General features: G+C 39.1%; 1 protein-coding gene across 25 annotated transcripts in view; it reads left to right on the top strand.

The window, feature by feature from the left end:
• Positions 1 to 21225, top strand: part of LTBP1 (latent transforming growth factor beta binding protein 1) — a gene marked incomplete at both ends in the record, with an annotated part of 334198 nt that overhangs the window by 295072 nt on the left and 17901 nt on the right. For all 25 annotated transcript variants that reach the window (XM_084234386.1, XM_084234397.1, XM_084234387.1 and 22 more), the window contains 5 exons: positions 12000 to 12176; positions 12832 to 12915; positions 14779 to 14907; positions 15826 to 15966; positions 16963 to 17133. In XM_084234386.1, the coding sequence (XP_084090512.1) occupies positions 12000 to 12176; positions 12832 to 12915; positions 14779 to 14907; positions 15826 to 15966; positions 16963 to 17133 (702 nt within the window). The remainder of the gene's footprint in view (positions 1 to 11999; positions 12177 to 12831; positions 12916 to 14778; positions 14908 to 15825; positions 15967 to 16962; positions 17134 to 21225) is intronic.

The following is a 21225-nucleotide window of genomic DNA, read 5'->3' on the forward strand; positions in this document are numbered from 1 at the left end:
CTACAAGACTTCCACTTGGAATTTTTAAGGTGTTTTTCCAAAATTTGGCTTAGAGAGCGGCTGTGTTTGCGTTCATTTAAAATTTGATTTAGGCTGTGTTGTCATGGCACAGATTGCAATGGAGAGCTGAGGGGTTTCTAGATAAATTAATCAACGTCCAGACCACTCTTGGTTTGTGCCAAGGAGCTATTGCTTGGTTGCCTTTTAGGGAAAGTAAGACCAAATGGTTGTCTGAGAGCCAAATAAAACGCAACATAGACCATTTTATTTTCTTGCTTAGTGTTGGTGGGTTTTGTTGTTGTTGGTGGTGGATGTCACTGCATCAGAACATGATTTAAACTTAAAGCAATTTTCATTGCTTTCAATTTCATTCAATTTTCTGTTGCCTTTATTCATGTTCTAAGATGGCTCTCACTACTCAATAGGCTATACTCATTCAGTGTAAAATAACTACCTTGATAAGGAATAGGGGATAAAATATAAAAATATTTCACATACACATTTTTCTTCTTGATTTTTCAATAAAGGTGAGGGTGCAACATCAAGCAAACAGAGAGTAATTGAAAAATACATTCTGTGAAGGGAAGGAGAGAGGGACTCTGGACAAGGGGCTACTGTTCATTCATGTGACCAGCACATGACACATGAGCCACAGAGAAAAGGCTTTTCTTTTGGTTCTACCTACAGTAATGAGAACAAAGAAAAGAGCCTGTTTGGCCTTTGGAAATGGCTGTTCTTAATGGTCATTGGGAAAGTAAATGTCTCTGTCTTCTTTGTTTTGAGGTTTTCTAGAGTAGCACCTCGCCTGTGGTATTATTTTGAGTGAAATAATTCTTGTGTCAGAACGCTGTATAGTGTAGCAGTGATGATAAATGCATACTATATGATGCTAAGTGAAAAAGCAAGATATTCCAATGACCACAGTCTCTGGAGGGAGAGAAGGAAAGAATTCATAAAAACCCAACTATTGGAATTAATGGAAATTTAAATTTGTTCCTTTCTTTTCAAAACTTTAAATAATACTTTACATTGGAACCCCAGGGTTCTGGTCTACTACCTTGCAGCTGTGTAAGCGCGGGGACATCATTCACCATCTATGAGTTTTAGTTTTCTCACCTGTAAAATAGGTTCTTTTCACCTCCTCACAGAGTTATATGAATTTTAAAAGAAATCATATATGTAAAAGCCATTGGTTAATGTCAAAGTACTGTATAAAGTATTAAATCATGACCTAGGATCCAAACTCAAGAGGGATATTCATTTCTCACCCTTTTATAATCTCTTGAAATATCAGACCATTTAACTACAAATTTTTTATTTTGCTGGAATGTTTTAAGTAACATCAAGAAATGGCTCTTTCAGTTCACATAACTTCGTTTATGATGTATGTCTGGGACCCTAAAGTGTCTCTTTTTCAAAATTAATCATATAATAAGGTAATTTAATAGGATCATGAGACCATTTTTGCTGAAGTGGACTAACTTATGGTAAATTGCTTCTTCAAACTTCACTTGTTTCTTCTCATAAGCCTTGTTCCTCATCTCTTGTTAAGTTTTTCTGTAACCAAGTCCCTAACACCTGCTTTGCCTTTTTTATTCCTTAGTCTCCTTGTTTTCTCATTGAGTGACTCATTCTGGAAAGTTCTTCCAGTAGAGTAGTACTCTCCTGCTTTTTCAAAGAACATTGTTTTGAATGTTCATCTTCATAAAGCTTCTCTTCCAGTGAATATGAAGTTTCTCCTTCTTCTAACATTGTATATATTTCTTAAATTCCTGTGTTTCTTGCATACTGTACCCATAATTTGCTGGCTTCTGCTAAAATTTCTACTTTTTGCAAAATTGTTTTACTGGTCCTTGATAGTATATTCTGACTGTTGACTTTATATTTATATTTATATATATATATATATATATATATATATATATATAAATTTCCTAAGCACGAACTGGTGAAACTTATGAATATAATTCCTGGCAACATTGCCTTCTGCCATATCTCATTTACTATATCGTTCTTGGTAAACCTTGTTACATGGATTCTTCAGATTGTCTTGTGATGTCATGTTCATCTTAGCAACCCACTAGCAGTGTCCTCAGAGACTGGTCCAGCCAATAATTGTTCAATTGTTTGAAAAAGGTGACTAAACCCAGAAATCATGAAAAAGATCTATCTCTTAAGTATTTAAATTTTAACTTAAAGCATATAAATGTGTACTCATTCACCAATCTTCGAAGAAGGGGCCAGTTTTCTTAGAGTCCCACGTGGCTGATCTTGCATAAACTATAACGGTTACATATTTATCTACACTGCCCACTTTGAGTAAGAAGTAAAAGTCTCTGCAAAGTAAATGTGTGAAAAAAATTCCCTCTAGATTCTGATGGTTTTTCTGTTTTCTACAGTTGTCTTATCTACACCTAACTTGATAGCATTCTTTTTACTGAGTCTGCTTTAGTCTTTCTAAAACTTTATGTTGTCCTAGAAACAACCAGTTTACTCACGGTCATAATTTAGTAGTTTATATACTTTTAATTATGTAATTGCATTATTCCACATTATTCCACACACTGATGCAGAATGTTTGAAAATAAATCTAGCTGATTCGCAGTCGGCACCCTGCTCAACCTGTAAGAATAGAAGTGTGTGAACCTACCCCAGAATGGCTGCTGAACTGTGAACATTTGGCCTGCCATGCACATTGCCCAGGATGACTTTCCCAGGGCCAGCAATTATCAGCTAGTCTGACAGGTTAGTTAGATGGAGGTCAATTAAAACTGTATCACATGAGGGGTGCGATCCTATACCTCTATATCATATACAGTGTTGTAAACCAATGTTACCATAATTTAAAAACAATAGAACACTGAAAGAAAAAAAAAGACTGTATTGTACACCATTCGAAAGATCTGCTGTTACACAGAGACAAAACACTGCATCAAGTTTAAAGTTTTCAATCAATGATTCAAATTAATTACATCCCACACAAGACATAGGAACAGCTGAGAGTGCATCCTTACTGAGTAGTATCAGGAGTAGAATTAGGAGTTAGGAAAGGGAAAGCAAATTTGTTATAGAGGCTGTAATATTTTCACTTGTCTGTAAAAAACAAAAACAAATGCAATTCCTCAGGACATTTGACATTCCAACAAGGAGTAGTGAGACCTGACGTGGCAGCAGACCGAGGATAGGTCTGGGCTGCCGTGCACGTCAGAAAGGCAGGTTTCAGATCCGGGTGCAGAGTGCCCCAGTACCCAAGTGGAGCTCATCAGTAGTAACTGCCTCATGATATTTTGGGTGTTTCCCTAGAGGCAGGTGTGATACACGTGGCCCAAAGCACCCACTTCCAGCAGGAGACTGTTCCTGGTGGACTTTAAGGTATTCTTGAACTTTAGTGGCCTAAGATTTTTATTTCTAAGCTGCTGCTTGGCTCTGATGTAGATTTTTTTAGATCTGGTCTAATGTTTTTCACCGCCTGGGCCTTTGGCCACTAATTTACATTGCTGTACATTGCCTAAAAGCGTCTAAAAACAGAAATAACTAAAAAATGTCCATTCCAGACCACTCATCACATGTGAGAGGGTATGGATATGAAATACAGTCTGAAGCTTTTATTTCCTCAGTGCCTGTGATAATTGCTCAATAAAAACTTTATGTCTTTGGGCACTCTAAAGGAAGCAGTAAATATGTAGTCTTGGCAACTGTGACCTTCAGTCCTTACCCACAAAACGCTGTTCTCTGCCTTGATTGGTGCACACAGAAGGTTCTGTGGTAAGAATTAAATTTTATTTTTAAAACAGAACATATAGCAAAAAACACAATTAAATATATACATATATATTATCATCGATGTAGGTGTTCCTTGCTTTAAGAAAAGCAAATAAAACAAGACCAAACATTATAAAACACATACATTGGAGTGAATATTGGTATTATAAAATATCTTTTAACATGAAGCTTTATAAGGTTTCCTTAACTATCAGTTTTCTCTAGTATATTTGAGAGCTTATTCAGACATCATGAGCTTGAGCCTAGACTTCTTGATCTTAAAACCAACTTAGTGATTTTCCAACATGGCTCTTTTGTTCTCGGAAGGAAACCCAGACCGGAGAGAAGCATCTGTATGCTGAAACCATTTCTTAAGGTTAGACGGCCACTGCTGGGCAGAATTGGCACAGGGACCTTGGTCCTTCCACGACACTGTTCTACTTCTCAAGGCTAAGGACCGCCTAACACTAAATTCTTCTAAAAGTTGGCTTACTTTTCATTTGATTTCTCTGTTTTGTTCTCATTATTAAATAATACATATTCATCATAAAAACTGGGCAAATATGAAAAAAAATTTAAAAGAGAAAATCCCATGCAGTGTCACCATGCAGAGCTAATCTGTCGCCTTGTTAACTTTAATTCTTGGAAGGGACACCCATTCTCCCCCTGCCTGCACGGAATGTCTCCCCTTTGAGCCTCAGCACACTGAGAACACAATCACAGACTCCCCTTCCTGGTGAAATGGCCCTCCCTCCCTCCCTCCCTCTCTCTATCTATCCCCAAATCCCAATCTGGGCGATCTCGGTGCTGAAACCAGCGGTCTCATCTCAGGCTGCCTCTTTTGAAACAACTGACAATGGCTTCTCATCTCCCTTCCTCCCTTTTCCCTTTGATTTCAGGAAATCTTTTCCCCGAATCCTCCTACCTCCTGGACTGGTCTTTTTCCATCTCATTCTCTTCTGTTGCCCATTCCTTAAATAATAACAACCCAGGGAGTGGCATGTTTTGACTCTATTGTTTTCCTGGGATGTTTCACCCTCTTCTCCGAATCAACCACAATCACATGGGTTGGCTGCCAAGTAAGTATCTTCTGCCTCCACCTCTCCCCCGAGCACCATACTCCTGTTTCCTCCAGCTGCTTATTGGCCCTTTCTACCTGGGTGTTTTGCAAGCATCTCTGCCTGAAATTATACAGACCCAAGCTAATCACGACTGCCTCTCCAACCTGTTCATCTCCTGGTGTTCCCTCATTATTGCCAGACAGCAATATGGGAAATCCTGAAGTCAATACTTTTCCTGCCCTCTCATTTGTGCCATTGTAATGTCCCTCTAATATTGCCTTCATGGTGGCCTCCAATTTCTCCCTGCCCCCCTGTAACCACTTCCCAAGGGGGAGTCTTCAGCACCTCTCACCCAGATCCTGGCAGCAAGTAGCCTCTAGTCCGCACCCCTGCCTCTCCTTTCTACTTCCCTTCACATTGCTGCCCATTTGTTTTTGAAACATAAATCTGGCTTGAAATCCTCCTTAAAACTTTCAACTGCTCCCTGCCGCCTGTAGCATGAAGTCTAAATCTCTTAGCAGGGCAACAAGATCCTTTCTACCTTAACCAACCTTCAAAACTCCATCTTCCATGCTCCACGCACCCACCCTCTAGCCCAGCCTTGCCTGCTGCGCCCCGGATAGACATATTCCCGCGACGGCCTTACCCCAACTCCTCTGCCTTCTACTCTTCTTCTCCTTTTTTTTAAAAAAAATTTATTTATTTATTTATACCAGCACCAGGTACAGTCAGTAGCCAGAGCGGGGAACAGAACAGGCAGACTGATGAAATACACTGCTGAGAGGAGCAGCGGGCGCAGCAGGAGGGGTCTGCGCACCATGTGGGACTCTCGCTGGTAGCCAGGGATCGAACCGGCGCTGTAGAGGCTGCTGGCAGCTTCGCAGCCCAGCACTCAACTGCTGCGCCACCAGGGGAGGCCCACCTTCTACTCTTCTTACAGGCCTCTTTTTCTTGAAATCTTACTCAAATCTTTAAAAGTCACCTCAGAAGCTACCAAGATACCAAACTTTTCCCAGGTCCCCAAGAAGGAATTATAGATTAGGTCCCTCTCTTTGCTAAACAATGTTGTTGGAGTTAAGTCTCTTTGTCTTAATCCTCTTTGCACTGTTGCCACCTACCTAGCCCGCGCTAGCTGAGCACAGGACAGCCTGGGGTCGTGGTGGTATAAAATCGCCCCTCCACATTCAAGCCTGTGTTCCTTTCATGCCCCCATCCATCCTACTCCCAGTTAATTCTGTAGAAGAAAAACAATTATTCTTTGTATTAACGATATAGTTGGACCACACCTGAATGAAGAATTATCTATTCACATTCTGTGTTGGGCAAATTGTTCCTCTATGTGCTTGAGTTAAATTACTAGTGAAGCAAAAGCACAAACATTTCCCGGCTTTTAGGGGATGTGTGTGCACACTGGTCTCTGGACTCTGACAGTGGAACTCAAACAGTTCTGTCTTCCTTAGCAAGGGCCACTGCAGGTTTTGTGTGTGTACATTTTTCTTTAAAGGCAGGAAACCACATATAATATCTGTTCAACTGTTGTATTTGGCAGAGTAGGGCTTTTTTTTCAGTGTGCTTAGTTAACCTGTAAAATAAATTAACATTGAAAGAGTTTTTAAAAATAATTTCTGATTGGAAAAAAAGACCCTGGGTAGGAGGAAAAAAAAAAAAAAGATGGCGAGACCACAGTATTTAGAATGCAAACATTGTAAAATGTCATAAAACTCCTGAGGTCTTATTGTGTATTTGTAATGGAGCTACACCATAAGTGTAGGTAAAGCTTAGGAAAATATGCTCTTTTGTTTAAAAAAAAAAAACTGGGTCAGATTTCTTCCCGTATTCAAAGAAGATAGAGTATACTAAATGGTGCTGTTATTTTCATGAAATGTTCTGCTTACTAGAGTATTTAAAATAGCACTTTTATTAAAATAATGAGTTTGGGCCTCCCCTGGTGGCACAGCGGTTGAGCACTGGGCTGTGAAGCTGCCCGCAGCCTCTGCAGCGCTGATTCAATTCCTGGCCGCCAGCGAGGGTCCCACATGGCGCGCAGACCTCTCCTGCCGCCCGCTGCTCCCCTCAGCAGCGCACTTCATCAGTTTGCCTGTTCTGTTCCCTGCTCTGGTTCTGGTGAATTCTCTCACCCTCCCGCGCTTCTGACTGCACCCAGTGCTTGTATAAATAAATAAATCTTTAAAAAAATAAAATAAAATAAAATAATGAGTTTGTAATAAAGAGATGTCAATACTGTAATGAACTGACATCAAAGTCACAGACTCAACTGTTTTTTATCTTCTTAATTCTACAAAATATACTCACACTATTTTATTAGAACTATACTCTGGAGTCTAGAATTTGCTCTAAACAGGCCTGAAGTGGGATGGTTTGTATATTTCCTTGTCAACATTCCCAGACGTTTCATGCTTCCCTCCAGTGGGGGCTCTATTCTGGCGGCCACTTTTATGGCTTCCCGTGGTGAGCACGTCCGTGTGCAGGCTGCTGTGGCCTCCTGTTTCTGCTCCTGCTTCCTGGCCCTGCTGTGTCCGTGAGCTCTTCCCTAGTGTTTCTTCCTCATGGTGCCTTATCCTGCTTCCAGGACTCCCTTCTGGCCCCCATTGTCTGCCTGCTTTGCTTCTCCTTTCTTTAAATCTGGCAAGTATTTATTACCTGCCTTTTAACTGCAAGGCCCTGAGGTCACTCTCTTCCAACACAGCCTGGCTTGTCCTCTAGCCCAACAATCTGGAAGCACAGTTATCACTCTTCACTAGTTAGGTTATCCCTGCTCCGCCCTCAGGCTTTCTAAAGAAGTATGTGATTCTTTCTGTGGACCACACAGATCCAAGTACACCTGTACTTTATACTCCTCCTCTTCCCCTTATTTGCTGGCCAGTTGTTTCTTTTGATTTCTAAGAACTTAGCTCAAATGTCAACTCCTCCAGGCAGCCCTCCTTGATAACCTTGCCCACTCCATCCCTGTGCAGTGTGACTTAGGTGCCCACCATCTGCAGTTCTGCCAGCACCTCATGACCTGACCAAGTAGCCCTCGTTAGGAATGGGGAGAACAGTGTAGGAGTCTTCTTTCCAAGTCTTTTTTCCTCTGTGCTTTGCTTTCTAACCTTCATTTTGACTTCTTTCATATATTTTGCCATCCCAAATCATCACTTTTTTAGCCTTCCTTTTTATTTGTATTCCTATGTTCCTGCTCATTTTCTGAAACTCACCAATGTCTTTCTCCTGAATTCCACTTGACACACACATACTTCTCATCTGCCAAGTCTTTGAATGAGAAAACTGTCAAATAAAGGAAATAAATGAATTTTCAATTTCTCTTTTACCCCTTCTTAGGATGTTACACTAAAATTTGCTTTCTCACAAAAGCGTGGGTTGGTATAAAACATTAGTGACGGTGGTGATTTTAGAAATAAAGAAGAGAATAAAGCTTCCTGAATAATTCTGTTGAGAGTAATTTACTGAACTGGTATGCACTCACAGATTGATGTCCTTTTTAGGACGACAGCGAGCATTTCCTTGGGGGGCACTGTTTGCTCACAGGTAATTATGACGTTACTCTTTGGTCACTGTCATAATCCTGACTATCCCAGGAGGGTCTGGGGAGGACTAGCTCAGAACACAGTGCAGATGGAAAATGAAAGTAAAGGCTCATCTAGAATGCTCGGGTCTGCTTTAACCACAAAACAAAACAAAACAAAAAACAAAAACATTCCAGATTTCCTCACCCCAACAGCAAACTTAAGATTAGACATGTTTGGGAAAACAGTCCTTGAATATGCCCTCTTCCACCTGACCAGCCAGAAGGGAAAGAGCTTCCAGAAAGGGCTGTACAGCTGTGCCTGCAGCTCAGCCCCTCTCCTTCCTACTCAGCAAGGGAGGAGAATGCATTCTATGCTCCGTGTCGCTAACCGCCACACCAGCAGTGTTTATCTGTGGCCCCATCCCCTTCTGTCTCAAAGAGAAAAAAGAACTGAAAAGATAAAGCAGACTCACGTCAGCTGCAGTGTTGAGAGCTGAGCTCTTCAGAAGACATTCAGGGAGAGCACTAGACTCGGGACATTGGATCCAACTAGGGTTTTCTCTTCCATAAAGTAAAGAAGCTTTATAACCTGCACCACCCATCTTGTGGGGTTACTCTCTGATCACATGGAAAGACCTCTGTAAGAATCTAGAAGCACATGCAAATGGTCTCAGACTCACTGATCAAGCAGTTCCCTTTGCTATTCAAATACTCAATGGCTGCTTATACACAGATATTAAGCCACCCTCCTAAACAAAGTGAAAAGTCAAATCTGGTATACTGGGGAAGTAGCCTATTTCTTAGAAGTCCATGGCACAAGATGTGAGGTATGGCTAATCCTAATAAAAAAAATGTTTAGGCTAAAGAAAATGTATTCCTTTTAATGCTTGACACTTTCTATAAACATTGATTTGATCTTTTACAATTGATTCCCAATGGAAACCCTCTATTCCAAGCAGCAATGACCTAAATTCATATAGATTCTTTAAAGAAATCACAGATTATTTACTAACCAGAGTTCTCCCCCAGTGGAAAAATGTGCCAGGTAGGTAATTATTTAAAGGTTAGGAAGATAGGGAAATTGTAGTTTTTCAACAGAATGACCTTTGTGGACCCATTTTTAAAAAAGAATTTACATCTCTTTCCAAATACAGATGAGGGCCTGACTAGCCTGCAATTTCAGCTGTGTAAACATTGAACTTTCTAACTGCTTGGAAAGAAAATAAGAGCAAAACTTGTAACATCCAGTATAAAACTGGAATAATACAATGATGTTATTGATTGTTTCCCTTATGCAATAGCCTGAGTTTCCTTCCAAAGAAAAAGTAAAGAAGCAAAGATAATTGTGTTTCTTTTCTTAGTTTCTATGTTGTGAATATAAGGAGCATTGTAGAAAAGTGTTGCTATGTACCTTCATATATGTAGTTTTATACTTATATATCTTTATAAGTATATGTATATATACCTTACAGATGCACACACACACACATATATATACTTACATATAGATATAAGTATTTGTAAGTGTACTTACGTATATTATATAGATACAGTGTTACATATATAATTTTTACATGCATTGACTCAGAAGACTGTAGTTTTTGATTACCTATGTATATAGCAGTCTTCATTGATAACCTATGATATTCCACTGTGTAACAGAAATCATCACATACAACTTTGTGCATAAGGAAAAAAACAAAGATCACTGAACCCCTTTTTCATGCAAATGGTAAATTTGGTTTACAAATTCTAGTTGTGTTGCTTACTTGGCTTATATTTTTAATACTTTCATTTAGAAATGAATCATTCAGTTGCATTTTAGGTCAACTTTATAAAATAATTGAACACAATTTTTAATAGTAATAGACTGTCAATGTATTCACAAGTGTTAGGGGAAAGTTTGTTAAATTTTCATGATTAATTTGATAATTAAAATTATTATCATATGGTAGGGAAGGGAATTAGATGATATTATTAGTGTCCCCATTAATTCTGTATCTAAGAGCTTGGAGCCCCTCCTAAAGAGAATGAATTGGTGGAGGTCTGTTCTGTGAGAGAAGATAAAAGCACAGATCTGTCCTTCACACACTTGAAAACTGTGATGAGAGCAGGGATGTGCCTGATTTTATTCAATTTCACAGAAAAACAATGATTTAAAACTGATAAGCTGCTCCCTAGGAATCAGCATCTTGTCATTAGCTGTTAACACTAAAGAACCCAAACTGAAATCAGCCAAGGACAGAAGAATTTGAGAATGAGCCAGAATCAAGTATGTGAAACATCCTTGGCATTCTCATTGATACTCTATTTTGAGAGTAATATTTACATAATTGATTTGTTCATCGCTTTGCCTGCTTTTCATGCCATGAGAGGAAAAAAAGAGAGGTTGCTTTTCTAGTAGAATTTTATGACCTTCCTTTTTAAAAAAAACCTGTGCTATTTGGAATATTAATCAAGTTTTCACAGTCAGCCTGATCCTGCCAAAATATATAGAAAGATATTATGAAAATAACTGATTACAATTTTCCTAATATAATTACTTACCAACTTCAAAAAAATGGTCAATGTTGATATGAAGTCTTATCACCACTGGCAAATGCTTTCCCTTGTTGCTATAGATTTTTGGGTCCAGGGATCTGGAAACAGCAGAGTTCTAATTAAACAAGGTCATTAGAATTCATTAGAGTTCATTAGTTTTGTGATGGCAGGTGTCAGCTTTTTATTTAACATAAAATGAAAAACTCTTTAATTCTAACTGGATCATAGGCAGCAATTTGAACTTTATAGCATATGGTAGTGAAGGGAATTAGATGACTTCAAATTCAGACACAAAATACTGATCATTTCTTAAAAGCTGAAACTTATTCTTTGACTTCTAATGGGATCACATCCTTTCTAGTATTATCTGAAAGTGAGTGGGTTTTGTTCTCATATTTGTGTTCTCTCCTATCACTTGGATTCTGTCTCCTACAGGACACAGGTGAGCCAAAACTAAAACTCAACCTAGAAATGTATCCTGGGTCTTAGCTGGCACTCATGATTTCATTCAAAGTCATACACTTGCAACAATTGAAGTAGTTAGATTTTCAGTAACGAAAGGTTATTTTATGGACTCCGTCTTCTGCTTTGTCCTGTTGAGAAAATGTTGGAAGCATGTTTGATTCATTTAACCACCTAAGAGTTAAGTATTATGTGTGGCCCCTCATCTCTGGTCAAGTGTGGGGGAAAATTTTCATTGACTTAAGTAGGTGTTATGGCTCACTAAAGAATGGTCCTATGTTTGGCAAGAAAGCATATATGGAAACTGTACTCACAGCCAAATTTACAAGAATAAAGTAATTGGTTAACGTAAAAGGAAATGATTTTGACAGATTTACACTCTGAGGGTATGTTAGAAATACACCAAAATTCAGAATTCAAGTACATTTTAATCTTAAAGTGGAAGAATCTGACCCTGAAAAATGGAAAGCAGTGTTCTGGAAATGAAACACCATTGGCACATTCAGTCTATCTTTTACCCCATTGTGTTTTGTGCCTTGTTATGTCACATGTAGGCCTTGTTCTTTGACTTCTAATGGGATCACATCCTTTCTAGTATTATGTGAAAGTGGGTGGGTTTTGTTCTCATCTTTCTCCTGTCTGTTCAGACTTAGATGTCGATCAACCAAGAGAAGAAAAGAAAGAATGCTACTATAATCTAAATGATGCCAGTCTCTGTGATAACGTGCTGGCCGCTAATGTCACCAAACAAGAATGCTGCTGTACATCTGGTGCTGGCTGGGGAGATAACTGTGAGATCTTCCCCTGCCCGGTCGTGGGGACTGGTAAGAACCGACTAAGTGGTGTCCGATCATGTGCCCCTGGCTCTTGGAATGTCCCCACTTTGGTCACTGCATTAAGCCTTGAATGACAATTGCTGGTTACCTGCCACAGTCCAGTGGAGATGAGATGACCTTGCAGCGAGCTACATCACCTCATCTCACCTCAATATGAATTCTTAAATTTCTGTCCATTACAAAATATACTCTTCTAGTGGGGTCCCAAATTGGCAGAAAGGTTAATCAGTTTTCATTTTTAAATGAAAACCAATCTTGTTTTTCTAACAATGACAGAGCATTGTCCATAACTTGAGTTTGTATATTTAGCTAAGAATTTGCTTGAATGATTCTTATGAAACCTTTAAAATAGCAGAAACCATAGTAATGGAGAAATGAGACATAATATCAAGTAAAACATGGGCAAATGAAATATGTGTGAATTATAGGTTTTTAAAAAATCATTGGTAGATGTATGAAGTTATTGGATTTGTACCTAAACCATAATATGAGATTGTACTAAATTATTTGGCTGAATTAGATGGTAAAATGTGTTTTAAAATTACTGCATCTGAAAAGTCAAAACTGAATTGAAGAAAACATTCATGGAAATGTTGATTTTTTTTTTTCATTATTCAACCTTTTTTTTCTTTCCTAAAATCAGCTGAATTCACTGAAATGTGTCCTAGGGGGAAAGGTTTTGTCCCCACTGGAGAACCGTCTTACATTGGTGGTGAGAACTATAAAGGTAAGAATCAAGTGGAAATGAGTTTGCAAAGTGTGTGTGTTCTATCAGATTCAAGCTAAAGCATAGCATCGGTTGCATGGAATTGATGTTCCTTTGATCCATGGAAACTTCATCACAAAACCTTTAGCTTCTCCACTAGAAGGCCCCAGTGGACTCTGTGGAGCTGTGGCTGGAGAGTTGGAACATTAAGCTGTATGAGGGTGGGATGCCATTTAACCTTCTGAGTTTCCATCTCTTCATCTCTGTAATAGGAATGATGTCTCAAGTTGTCTTGAGAACTAAATGCGATTCCATATGTGAAAGTACTTAACACAAAATTCTGTCCTTAGTAGGTACTTAATAAATACATTATTTTATTCCAGGGGTATATCGGAAATCATGTAAATTAGCACCATAGAAGTTTGATCATCATGTTGGTCTTTATGGTCAACAAAGCAAAGATCTTTGCTTCTCTGTAGCTCTTTCTGTTATAGCTAGAACTTTTTATTCATGGCCACAGATTCATGATACAGCATGGAAAAGAACAAAAGTAAATGTGTTTTATATACTTAATGCTAATAGTATGTAATTCCAAAATAAATATGCAGCCTTTTTGGTGACATTTAAACCATATGTATGAGCATTTTCATATTTATTACTCACTTTCAACATAATTGATTGAACACCCTTTATGATTGAGAGATTGAACACCCTTTATGTACAAAGTAATTTTTTTCCTGTATGTTTTTTGAATATTGAAAACTGATAAGTGGTTGGAATGTATTTTGATTGCCCACACAGTTTTGTAAAACTAGTGTTTTAATAATATGGTATAATTCAGTAGCTAGATAAGAAAGTCCATATGTTTTTTAAAAATATATCTATGATTTAGGCCAATTAAATAGAAAGAAGACTTAGCATGTGTTGAATAAGTTTTGAACTCACATATATACTATGTTTTTACAGGGATCTAGTTAAATCTTGCTTCCTATTATAGAATGAAGTCTTGATTTCACCATAAAACCATCCTTTCTTTTATATGAAAATAAATTCCTTCTTGCTCTATATAATTGGGGCTGTAAATGGTTGGAAGATTAGATTAGATTCAAATCCAAACAAACATCTAATGGACTTGGCTTTGCCATATTCTAGCTCTGTCAGTTAAGCAATTTTCTGTGGGGTCTCCAGTTTTTTTTTAGTGAGGATGAATTAGTCCTAAAATGCTAGAGCAATGCTATTACTAACTGCATAAAAGCAATAGATAACACTTTTTTGAGCATCCTCTGAGGCCTCTACATGAATTTTTCTTGTTCAGTTATTTCAATCTTATCTGGCTGATGGCCCTATTATTCCCATTTACCATTAGCTTCACTGGAGTTTGGAGATGATCGTAACCTCTCCAGATTCTGTGCAGGAATGCGCTTGCCAGCTCCCTCAGCAACTTGTCCTGTCACTAAGACAGATTTTTCATAAAGTCCCATCAAACTCTTGCAAGTTTTCTACATCTCAACTAATTAGTGGGCCAAAATACACATTTATAGAAAGGCATATTTCTTTAAAAGTTAAATTCTTCAGAGAATATTTTTGGTGCCATTTTGGAATCCACAGACTATTTCAACAGATATAAAATCAACCTCCCAGAAGCCATATTTACAATTACATCTCTGCTGATGTTTTGCTCACTGTTCTCTAAATGTCACAGACAAGCTTGAATGTTTTTTTACATCTGAGAATTAGGCCTGACTTGAATTTTATGTTGCTGTATCTTTAAGATTTTTTTGGAATATCAATACTATAATATCAAACTTGGAGCCAAACATTAGTTACATTCTTCTTTTTAACTGAAAGAGCAAAGCTTATCTATTTCTCCAATTTTCCCCGTAGATGCAGATGAATGCCAACTCTTTGGACAAGAAATTTGCAAAAATGGCTTCTGTTTGAACACTCAGCCTGGTTATGAATGCTACTGTAAGCAGGGAACGTACTATGACCCTGTAAAATTGCAGTGCTTTGGTAGGTTTTAAGAGGATACAGTGTGGTATGCTGTTAAAATATATTGAATAGGTGGGAAAAATAAGTATTTCTATGTAGTAAAAGATTTTGAATCTAAATCATGTGTTAGAAAGATCTATAATTTTTTTGAAGATTTATTTATGCATCCAAGAGCTGGGATACAGGCCAGAGATGGGGGTAGGTAAGAGGATTCACTGGAGACGGACCGGGGAACAGAACAGGCAGATAGACCCAAGTACGCTGCTGAGGGGAGCAGCGGGCAAGACAGGAGAGGTCTGCTGTGCCATGTGGGTTGCTTCCTGCCTGGCCGGGGATTGAACTTGTGCTGCAGAGGCTTCGGATTGCTTAATAGTGCGATGCTTAACCTCTTGCGCCACCAGGGAGGCCCCTATAAATGTTTTAATGATCTTTTTCATGAGCAAGATTTACGAAAACCTTGATGCCACTCTTTGAATAGTTTTCAAACAAAGAGTTAATATTCAATGTGGAATTATAATTCAGGTCACTGGCATAACTGAAGTGTTCCTTTGGTCTGGGAAATCTCCTGTTTCATCACTCATATCAAACAAGTGAAAGTCATTTTTAAAAACTGACCTAGTCTTTAATGCTTAAGCTGAAAACCATGTACCATAGGCAGAAAAACTTAGCAAAAGGAAATAATTTAAAAATGATCAGAAAAGAGGCATTTTATCTTAAATTTCTTGGTATATCCTGTCCCCAAATGTTTCTTTATCCTTATTTAATGTCAGCATCAGGGGCACTGTTGTTTTTCCAGTCCACATTCTCTTTTTGGATTATGTGCAATTAATTAAAGTGTGGCAGCCTCTGGAATGTGCACTAAATTCACCAGTGTGTAGTTTGGTAAGTGTATGAGAAGCAACTGAATGCTTAGTGTCTTTAATTTCTTTTTCTTTTAAGATATGGATGAATGTCAAGACCCCAACAGTTGTATTGATGGTCAATGCGTTAATACAGAAGGCTCTTATAACTGCTTCTGCACCCATCCGCTGGTCCTGGATGCTTCAGAAAAAAGATGTATACGACCAACTGAATCACATGGTATGTTTGGATGTGAGATGCAAGTCTACATCCAAATAAATGCCACAGGGTTTTCCTTTCAATTGAAATGTTAGCTATTGGAAAATAGAAAAGTGATTCCTTGCGTAATTTTGAGATCATTAAAACAAGATGTGAAGAGAAATTATAAGATGCACATTGTCTGTGTCTGGGAGACTTAATACCCTGAATATACCCATTTAATGGGCAATAGTATAGAGGGTGGCTGAGCTGATGACAGAACTATTTGTTCATCACACTTATACCCTCATCAGCTGCCTTTGAGGGTTAAGTTCTGGGAAAGAGAATTAAATTTCCTTGACTGGACTGAAGGATGCAGATGAGGCTGGATGGAACAGAGGGTGGCAGGCACCAAGCTAGTGGAGAGTCCTGAAGCCCACTGACTGGATGTCTGTGTGTCCCCCAGTGAAGTGCTATACTGCTGATGATTGACATAAGTGATCAGTGCATCATCACAGTCCGAAGTCTCCTTTGGGCGAAATCAGTTGAAAGGCAGAAAGGTTAGAACGGAGCACTTTAGGATAAAGTGTCAGTACCTCTGGGGCTCTGGCAGATGAAATTGGTGAGAAAGAATGAGTTCAAAAAAAGTTATGTAGGAGGAAATGGCAGGATTTTACAGAGGGGTGAATGTGCAAAAGCAAAGACTAAAAGAATAAAAGCCCATCAGGTCTTTGAAAGACATGCAAGATTTAGGGGGGCGTGGGCACAGTAGGAAGCTATAGAGGGAAGGATTTAATTGGAACATGATGGGCAGGTTGGATTTCAGCTGATGGAATGACACCCAGTCATTTAGAGGGATCATTGGGTTTGAGATGACTGAGGTTTGGTCCATGGAAAGACCAGGCTGGCTTCAGACTTATACTTGGAAAGTCACTGTTAGAAATAGGGATGGAAACTTTGACAGTCCCTGGCTCCCTCCAATGTTTATGAACTAGGAATAACAGTGCAATTGTCATGGAACCTTGTCTTCCCTGACAGAACAAATTGAGGAAACTGATGTCTACCAAGACCTGTGCTGGGAGCATCTGAGCGAGGAGTATGTGTGTAGCCGGCCCCTCGTCGGCAAGCAGACCACGTACACCGAGTGCTGCTGTTTGTACGGAGAGGCCTGGGGCATGCAGTGTGCCCTCTGCCCCATGAAAGACTCAGGTGAGCCCTTTCTCACTCCTGCTGGAGGCCTTTGGCGACAGGGTCTCCTTGAAATCTTAGCAATTCTCTTCTATATCTTCACCCTCACTCCTGATGTGTGACTTTCCTCAGAGGGATGTGTCTGTAGCAGGGGAAAGAACATGACTGCATAAACATCCAACCCGCACTTCCCTCCCAATCCAGACCCTGTTGTTACATTAGAAACCTCATTCTGTTTCTCCAAAGAATGATTTAAAAATGACCCATAGACACATAGTATGACAGCAATTGGTGCCCAGGGGGTTTAGAATTTTTATTTTCTGATATTCGCTGCCAACAATCTTCATGTCTGATGGTTTCTGCTTAGAGTAAAATAGTGTTAGAGGCTATAATTGTCAGAGGTCAAGATTCAAATGGTTGTTTTTGGTCAGTTTCTTTTGTGAGGCGATAAGAAAGGGTTAGAAAAATCAAGGAAGAGGTTTGAACAAGTTGCATTCAACTTTTAAATCTGGGGCTAATAAACCTTGGGCCAAATGGGCAAAGCGTGATGTGCTGAGTTCTCGGTGGTAACCCTGTCCTCACAGTGGAGGGCACTGGAAGGTGCGCAGGCCAGGCTGGACAGCTCGGTGACTTGATTGTAAACAGCTGGCCTCTGTCTTCCTGACTGCTCATGAAAGGAAAGCCCCTTGAGAATGTTTCTCTATCTTTCTGTATTTGACGGTAAAAAGCTTTGCTAAAGCTATAAAAACACTGCGGTATACTGTGAAGGAGTTTATAATGAAAATTCCCGGAATGGTCCATAATGGAAGAATTACTTGAAAAGAGCAAATTGTATTAATTTTAGTTAATCTGAGTACAGTTTTCAAACTATTTAGTAACTCAGTTTTTCAGCTTGGGAATAAAATCAATGGGGCATTAAAAAGGAAACAATTTGAAGTGCTATAAAAAGGACATGAATAGCAAAAATAGAGCAAATGCACAAAGAAATAGATGGCAGTCAGAAGTAGCCCAGAAATGGAAAGAGGGTGGTTTCTGGGGCCAGACAGACTGGGTCTGGAATCCAGAGCTGCCCACAGCAGCTGTGACTCAGGAAAAATAACCTATACCTTCCCCTCCACCCCCAACTGCCCCCCTCCTCATCCACCCCATACCCCCCTCCTTGTAGAGCGGAACATGACTGTCTGCCTATTTGGGTTGTTGTCAGGACCGGGTGAGTGTACTTAGGGCAGGAGCACAGGGAGTGGAATAATGATTCCTTTATACTGCTGTCTCTGGAGGTGCATGTCACCTTCTCATAGCGCTGACATATCACAAATCTTTTTCCTTAGTCACTTTTACTATTTCCTCTTTTCAAAAATAATTCTAAATAATTAACCAAAGGTGTTTTGTCCCTCTCTACCTACCCCATCTCAATTGAGCTCCATAATTCATCAGTTGCAAGACTTAAAGATGTTCACCCTTAACAATTGGTTTCTATCATCCAAACCTTTTTCCTCCCAGTTGTCATATATTCATAGTAGCTATTAGCATAATTCTATTTAAGAGAGTATTGAAAGCTGAAATCTTAATCATCGGTCCAAGGCACACTTTGTGTTTCTCTTGAACACCCAAGTGTATCTCATGTGGAATAAGCCGCTTTTTTCACATTGTAACTATGTTATATCAAGACACATCTACAACTCACAGCGTCTTGCAACTGATGAATAATGGCGAGCTTCAGTGATGGCAGAGACTGTTTTATTATACTCTGGTCTCTGTAGTCACCTCCAGTACTGGACGTTGGTGTTCCTGACCGCATCTCCTCTCCTGCCCAATCTTGATTTTCTTCTTATAAACAACCCTGCTGTGGATTTCATGTATTTTACCAATACTTGTGGAGTGCCTCAGGAAGAAAATTCCTACAAATGGTTAATCCATGGTTCGAAAGAACATGCTCTTTAAATTTATTCTATTATTCTCCAAAAAATTGTGCAAATTTACACTCATACTGGTAGTGTTTGATATATGCCTCTTTCCTCATACCCAGTGCTGAGTATTCTGTCTTTAAAATTGTTATCACAGGGATGAAAAGACTCACTTGGAAATTTTCATTTTATATGGGATTTGTATTTGTCAGTGAGTTGTTTATCATGAATGTTGCTCCTTTTCTTCGCTGGACTTTGTGTCTGACTGCTTTGCAGCAGTGGTGTACATACTGTGTAGAAGCCTGACATTCGGTTATGGTAGGCTTGTTGTGATGGAGATTCCCTTACAAAAGTTTGCGTGTGTTGCATTTTATTCTGACCCATTCGGATCTTGAGCAATTAAGTATTTACTACTTGTGAATTTGACACGGCAGTGCCCTTAAAAATCAAATCAAATCTGATGGCTTTTTAAAAACTAACATTTAGGTACTTTGTGATTAAGAATGAATTTTAGAATATTGCCTCCAAATCATTTTTAACATATCTTCCAAAAACAAATTCACGCTGTGTAATATTTTGGGGAGAGGATGGGGTATCAGAGAAAAATGGTAACACATGCCAAAGTTTTTACAGTTTAATATTGCTACACTCCTTATATAGGCACAGCTCTTAAAAATTCTCCAACAAGATTCACTAGTACAGTCAAAATCAGTAGTTTAAAATCTTTCTTTTAAACAATGGTAATCTTTGACCAATTATTTTAACTTGCAATATATAAATTCATTAGCATCAAAGATGCTGGTGGGCCTGGTTGAAGTGAAAACTACTTAGGTTTTTGTATCTGTGCGGGACCTCAGGGTTCCAGGGAACACACTTTGAAAACTACTCTTTCTAAGCATAAATGTGCAATCCCTTAGAATAGTGCTTGTCACGTGTAAGTATTCAGAAGGTGCTAGCTGCTCTGGCGACCACTGTTAGGTCACTTGGATGACATGCATTTTCAGATGTAGCTAAATTCCAAGCATCTTAAATATGCAATTATCTAAGATCATCTGAACGTGAATTGAGGATGGACAAATGCAGAAGTGGTTGTTCTCATACAGAACTTTCTTTTGTAGACCACTGATTCATAAATATTAGTGGGCATGTCAATTATAAAAAACCCTGAAGTTCTTACAAAAAATAAAAGATTCAGGTTCCTAGATGGAAGGAGTTGGGCAAGAGTCTGTATTCCTAATAGTGGCTGCTGCTGGTCTTCAGATGGCACCAGCCGGATTCTAGAGACATCTATCAGCATCTGACTTATTTTGTTAAAACTAACTATAATGTTACATTTTTTTCAAAGAGGAGCAAATAAATGTGAATTTTAAAACTTTCTGTTCATCATTTGTCATTGAACCTTTTAAGTGTGCTGTTCATGACTGTCTTGATAGTTGAGAAAGGACCACATTGTGAACTTGTTAATATAAGCTCTGGATTAATCCCAACCTGTCAGGCAGGGAATCTTCCAGTTCCCTAGGAATTCAGCACTGCTGTGGGGAACAATTAGTTACTGATGGAAACAGTGCTTGAGGAATTTTAAAAAAATAAATCGCAGCACTTGTCATCAGCTTGAGCATTAAAATCCAGCGTAAAGTAAAGCTTTGGCTCTGGGGTAGACTTTCACACGTCTGGTCCAATAGGTCATGGGCACTTATTCTTGCTAAGGCAGCAACTGCATCTGAGAAGACTGGTAGGTGAAGGAAGTAGGAGTGGCAGCTTAAATAGTGTTCTCTGAAGTAGGTGGCACCTGTGAATTGGTAACCCCAGGCAGGGTAAATGAGTAGCAGGTGGAAGATGGTGTCAGGGTAATTTCCCATGGGGACAATTGCATAGTTGTAGAATTCAGTATAGTTCAGGGACTACTCAGAATCCCATTGTAATCCTCAGCTAAAATCATTGGAGGCCAGACTCCCATCACTAGGAGAAGCTTTGAGATCCAGTAGTGGATGATGTGTTGAAGTGATCCTATACTAACAGCCTCCCCTCCTTCAACCTCTGGAGGCTACATTCCACCTCTCCTGCTCCTTTTCCTCTTCTTTCCCTTTTATAATGCCCTTTAAGGCTATCTGTTCTGAGAATGTTTTGAGGGGGGCTGACCGGCTTCGGGAGGACCTACAGATTTGAGCTATTTATCATGCCAGCCTTGGAGAGAAAAACTGTTTAGAAA

The sequence above is a fragment of the Talpa europaea genome (genome assembly GCF_964194135.1).
Source record: "Talpa europaea genome assembly, chromosome: 6".
NCBI lineage: Eukaryota > Metazoa > Chordata > Mammalia > Eulipotyphla > Talpidae > Talpa > Talpa europaea.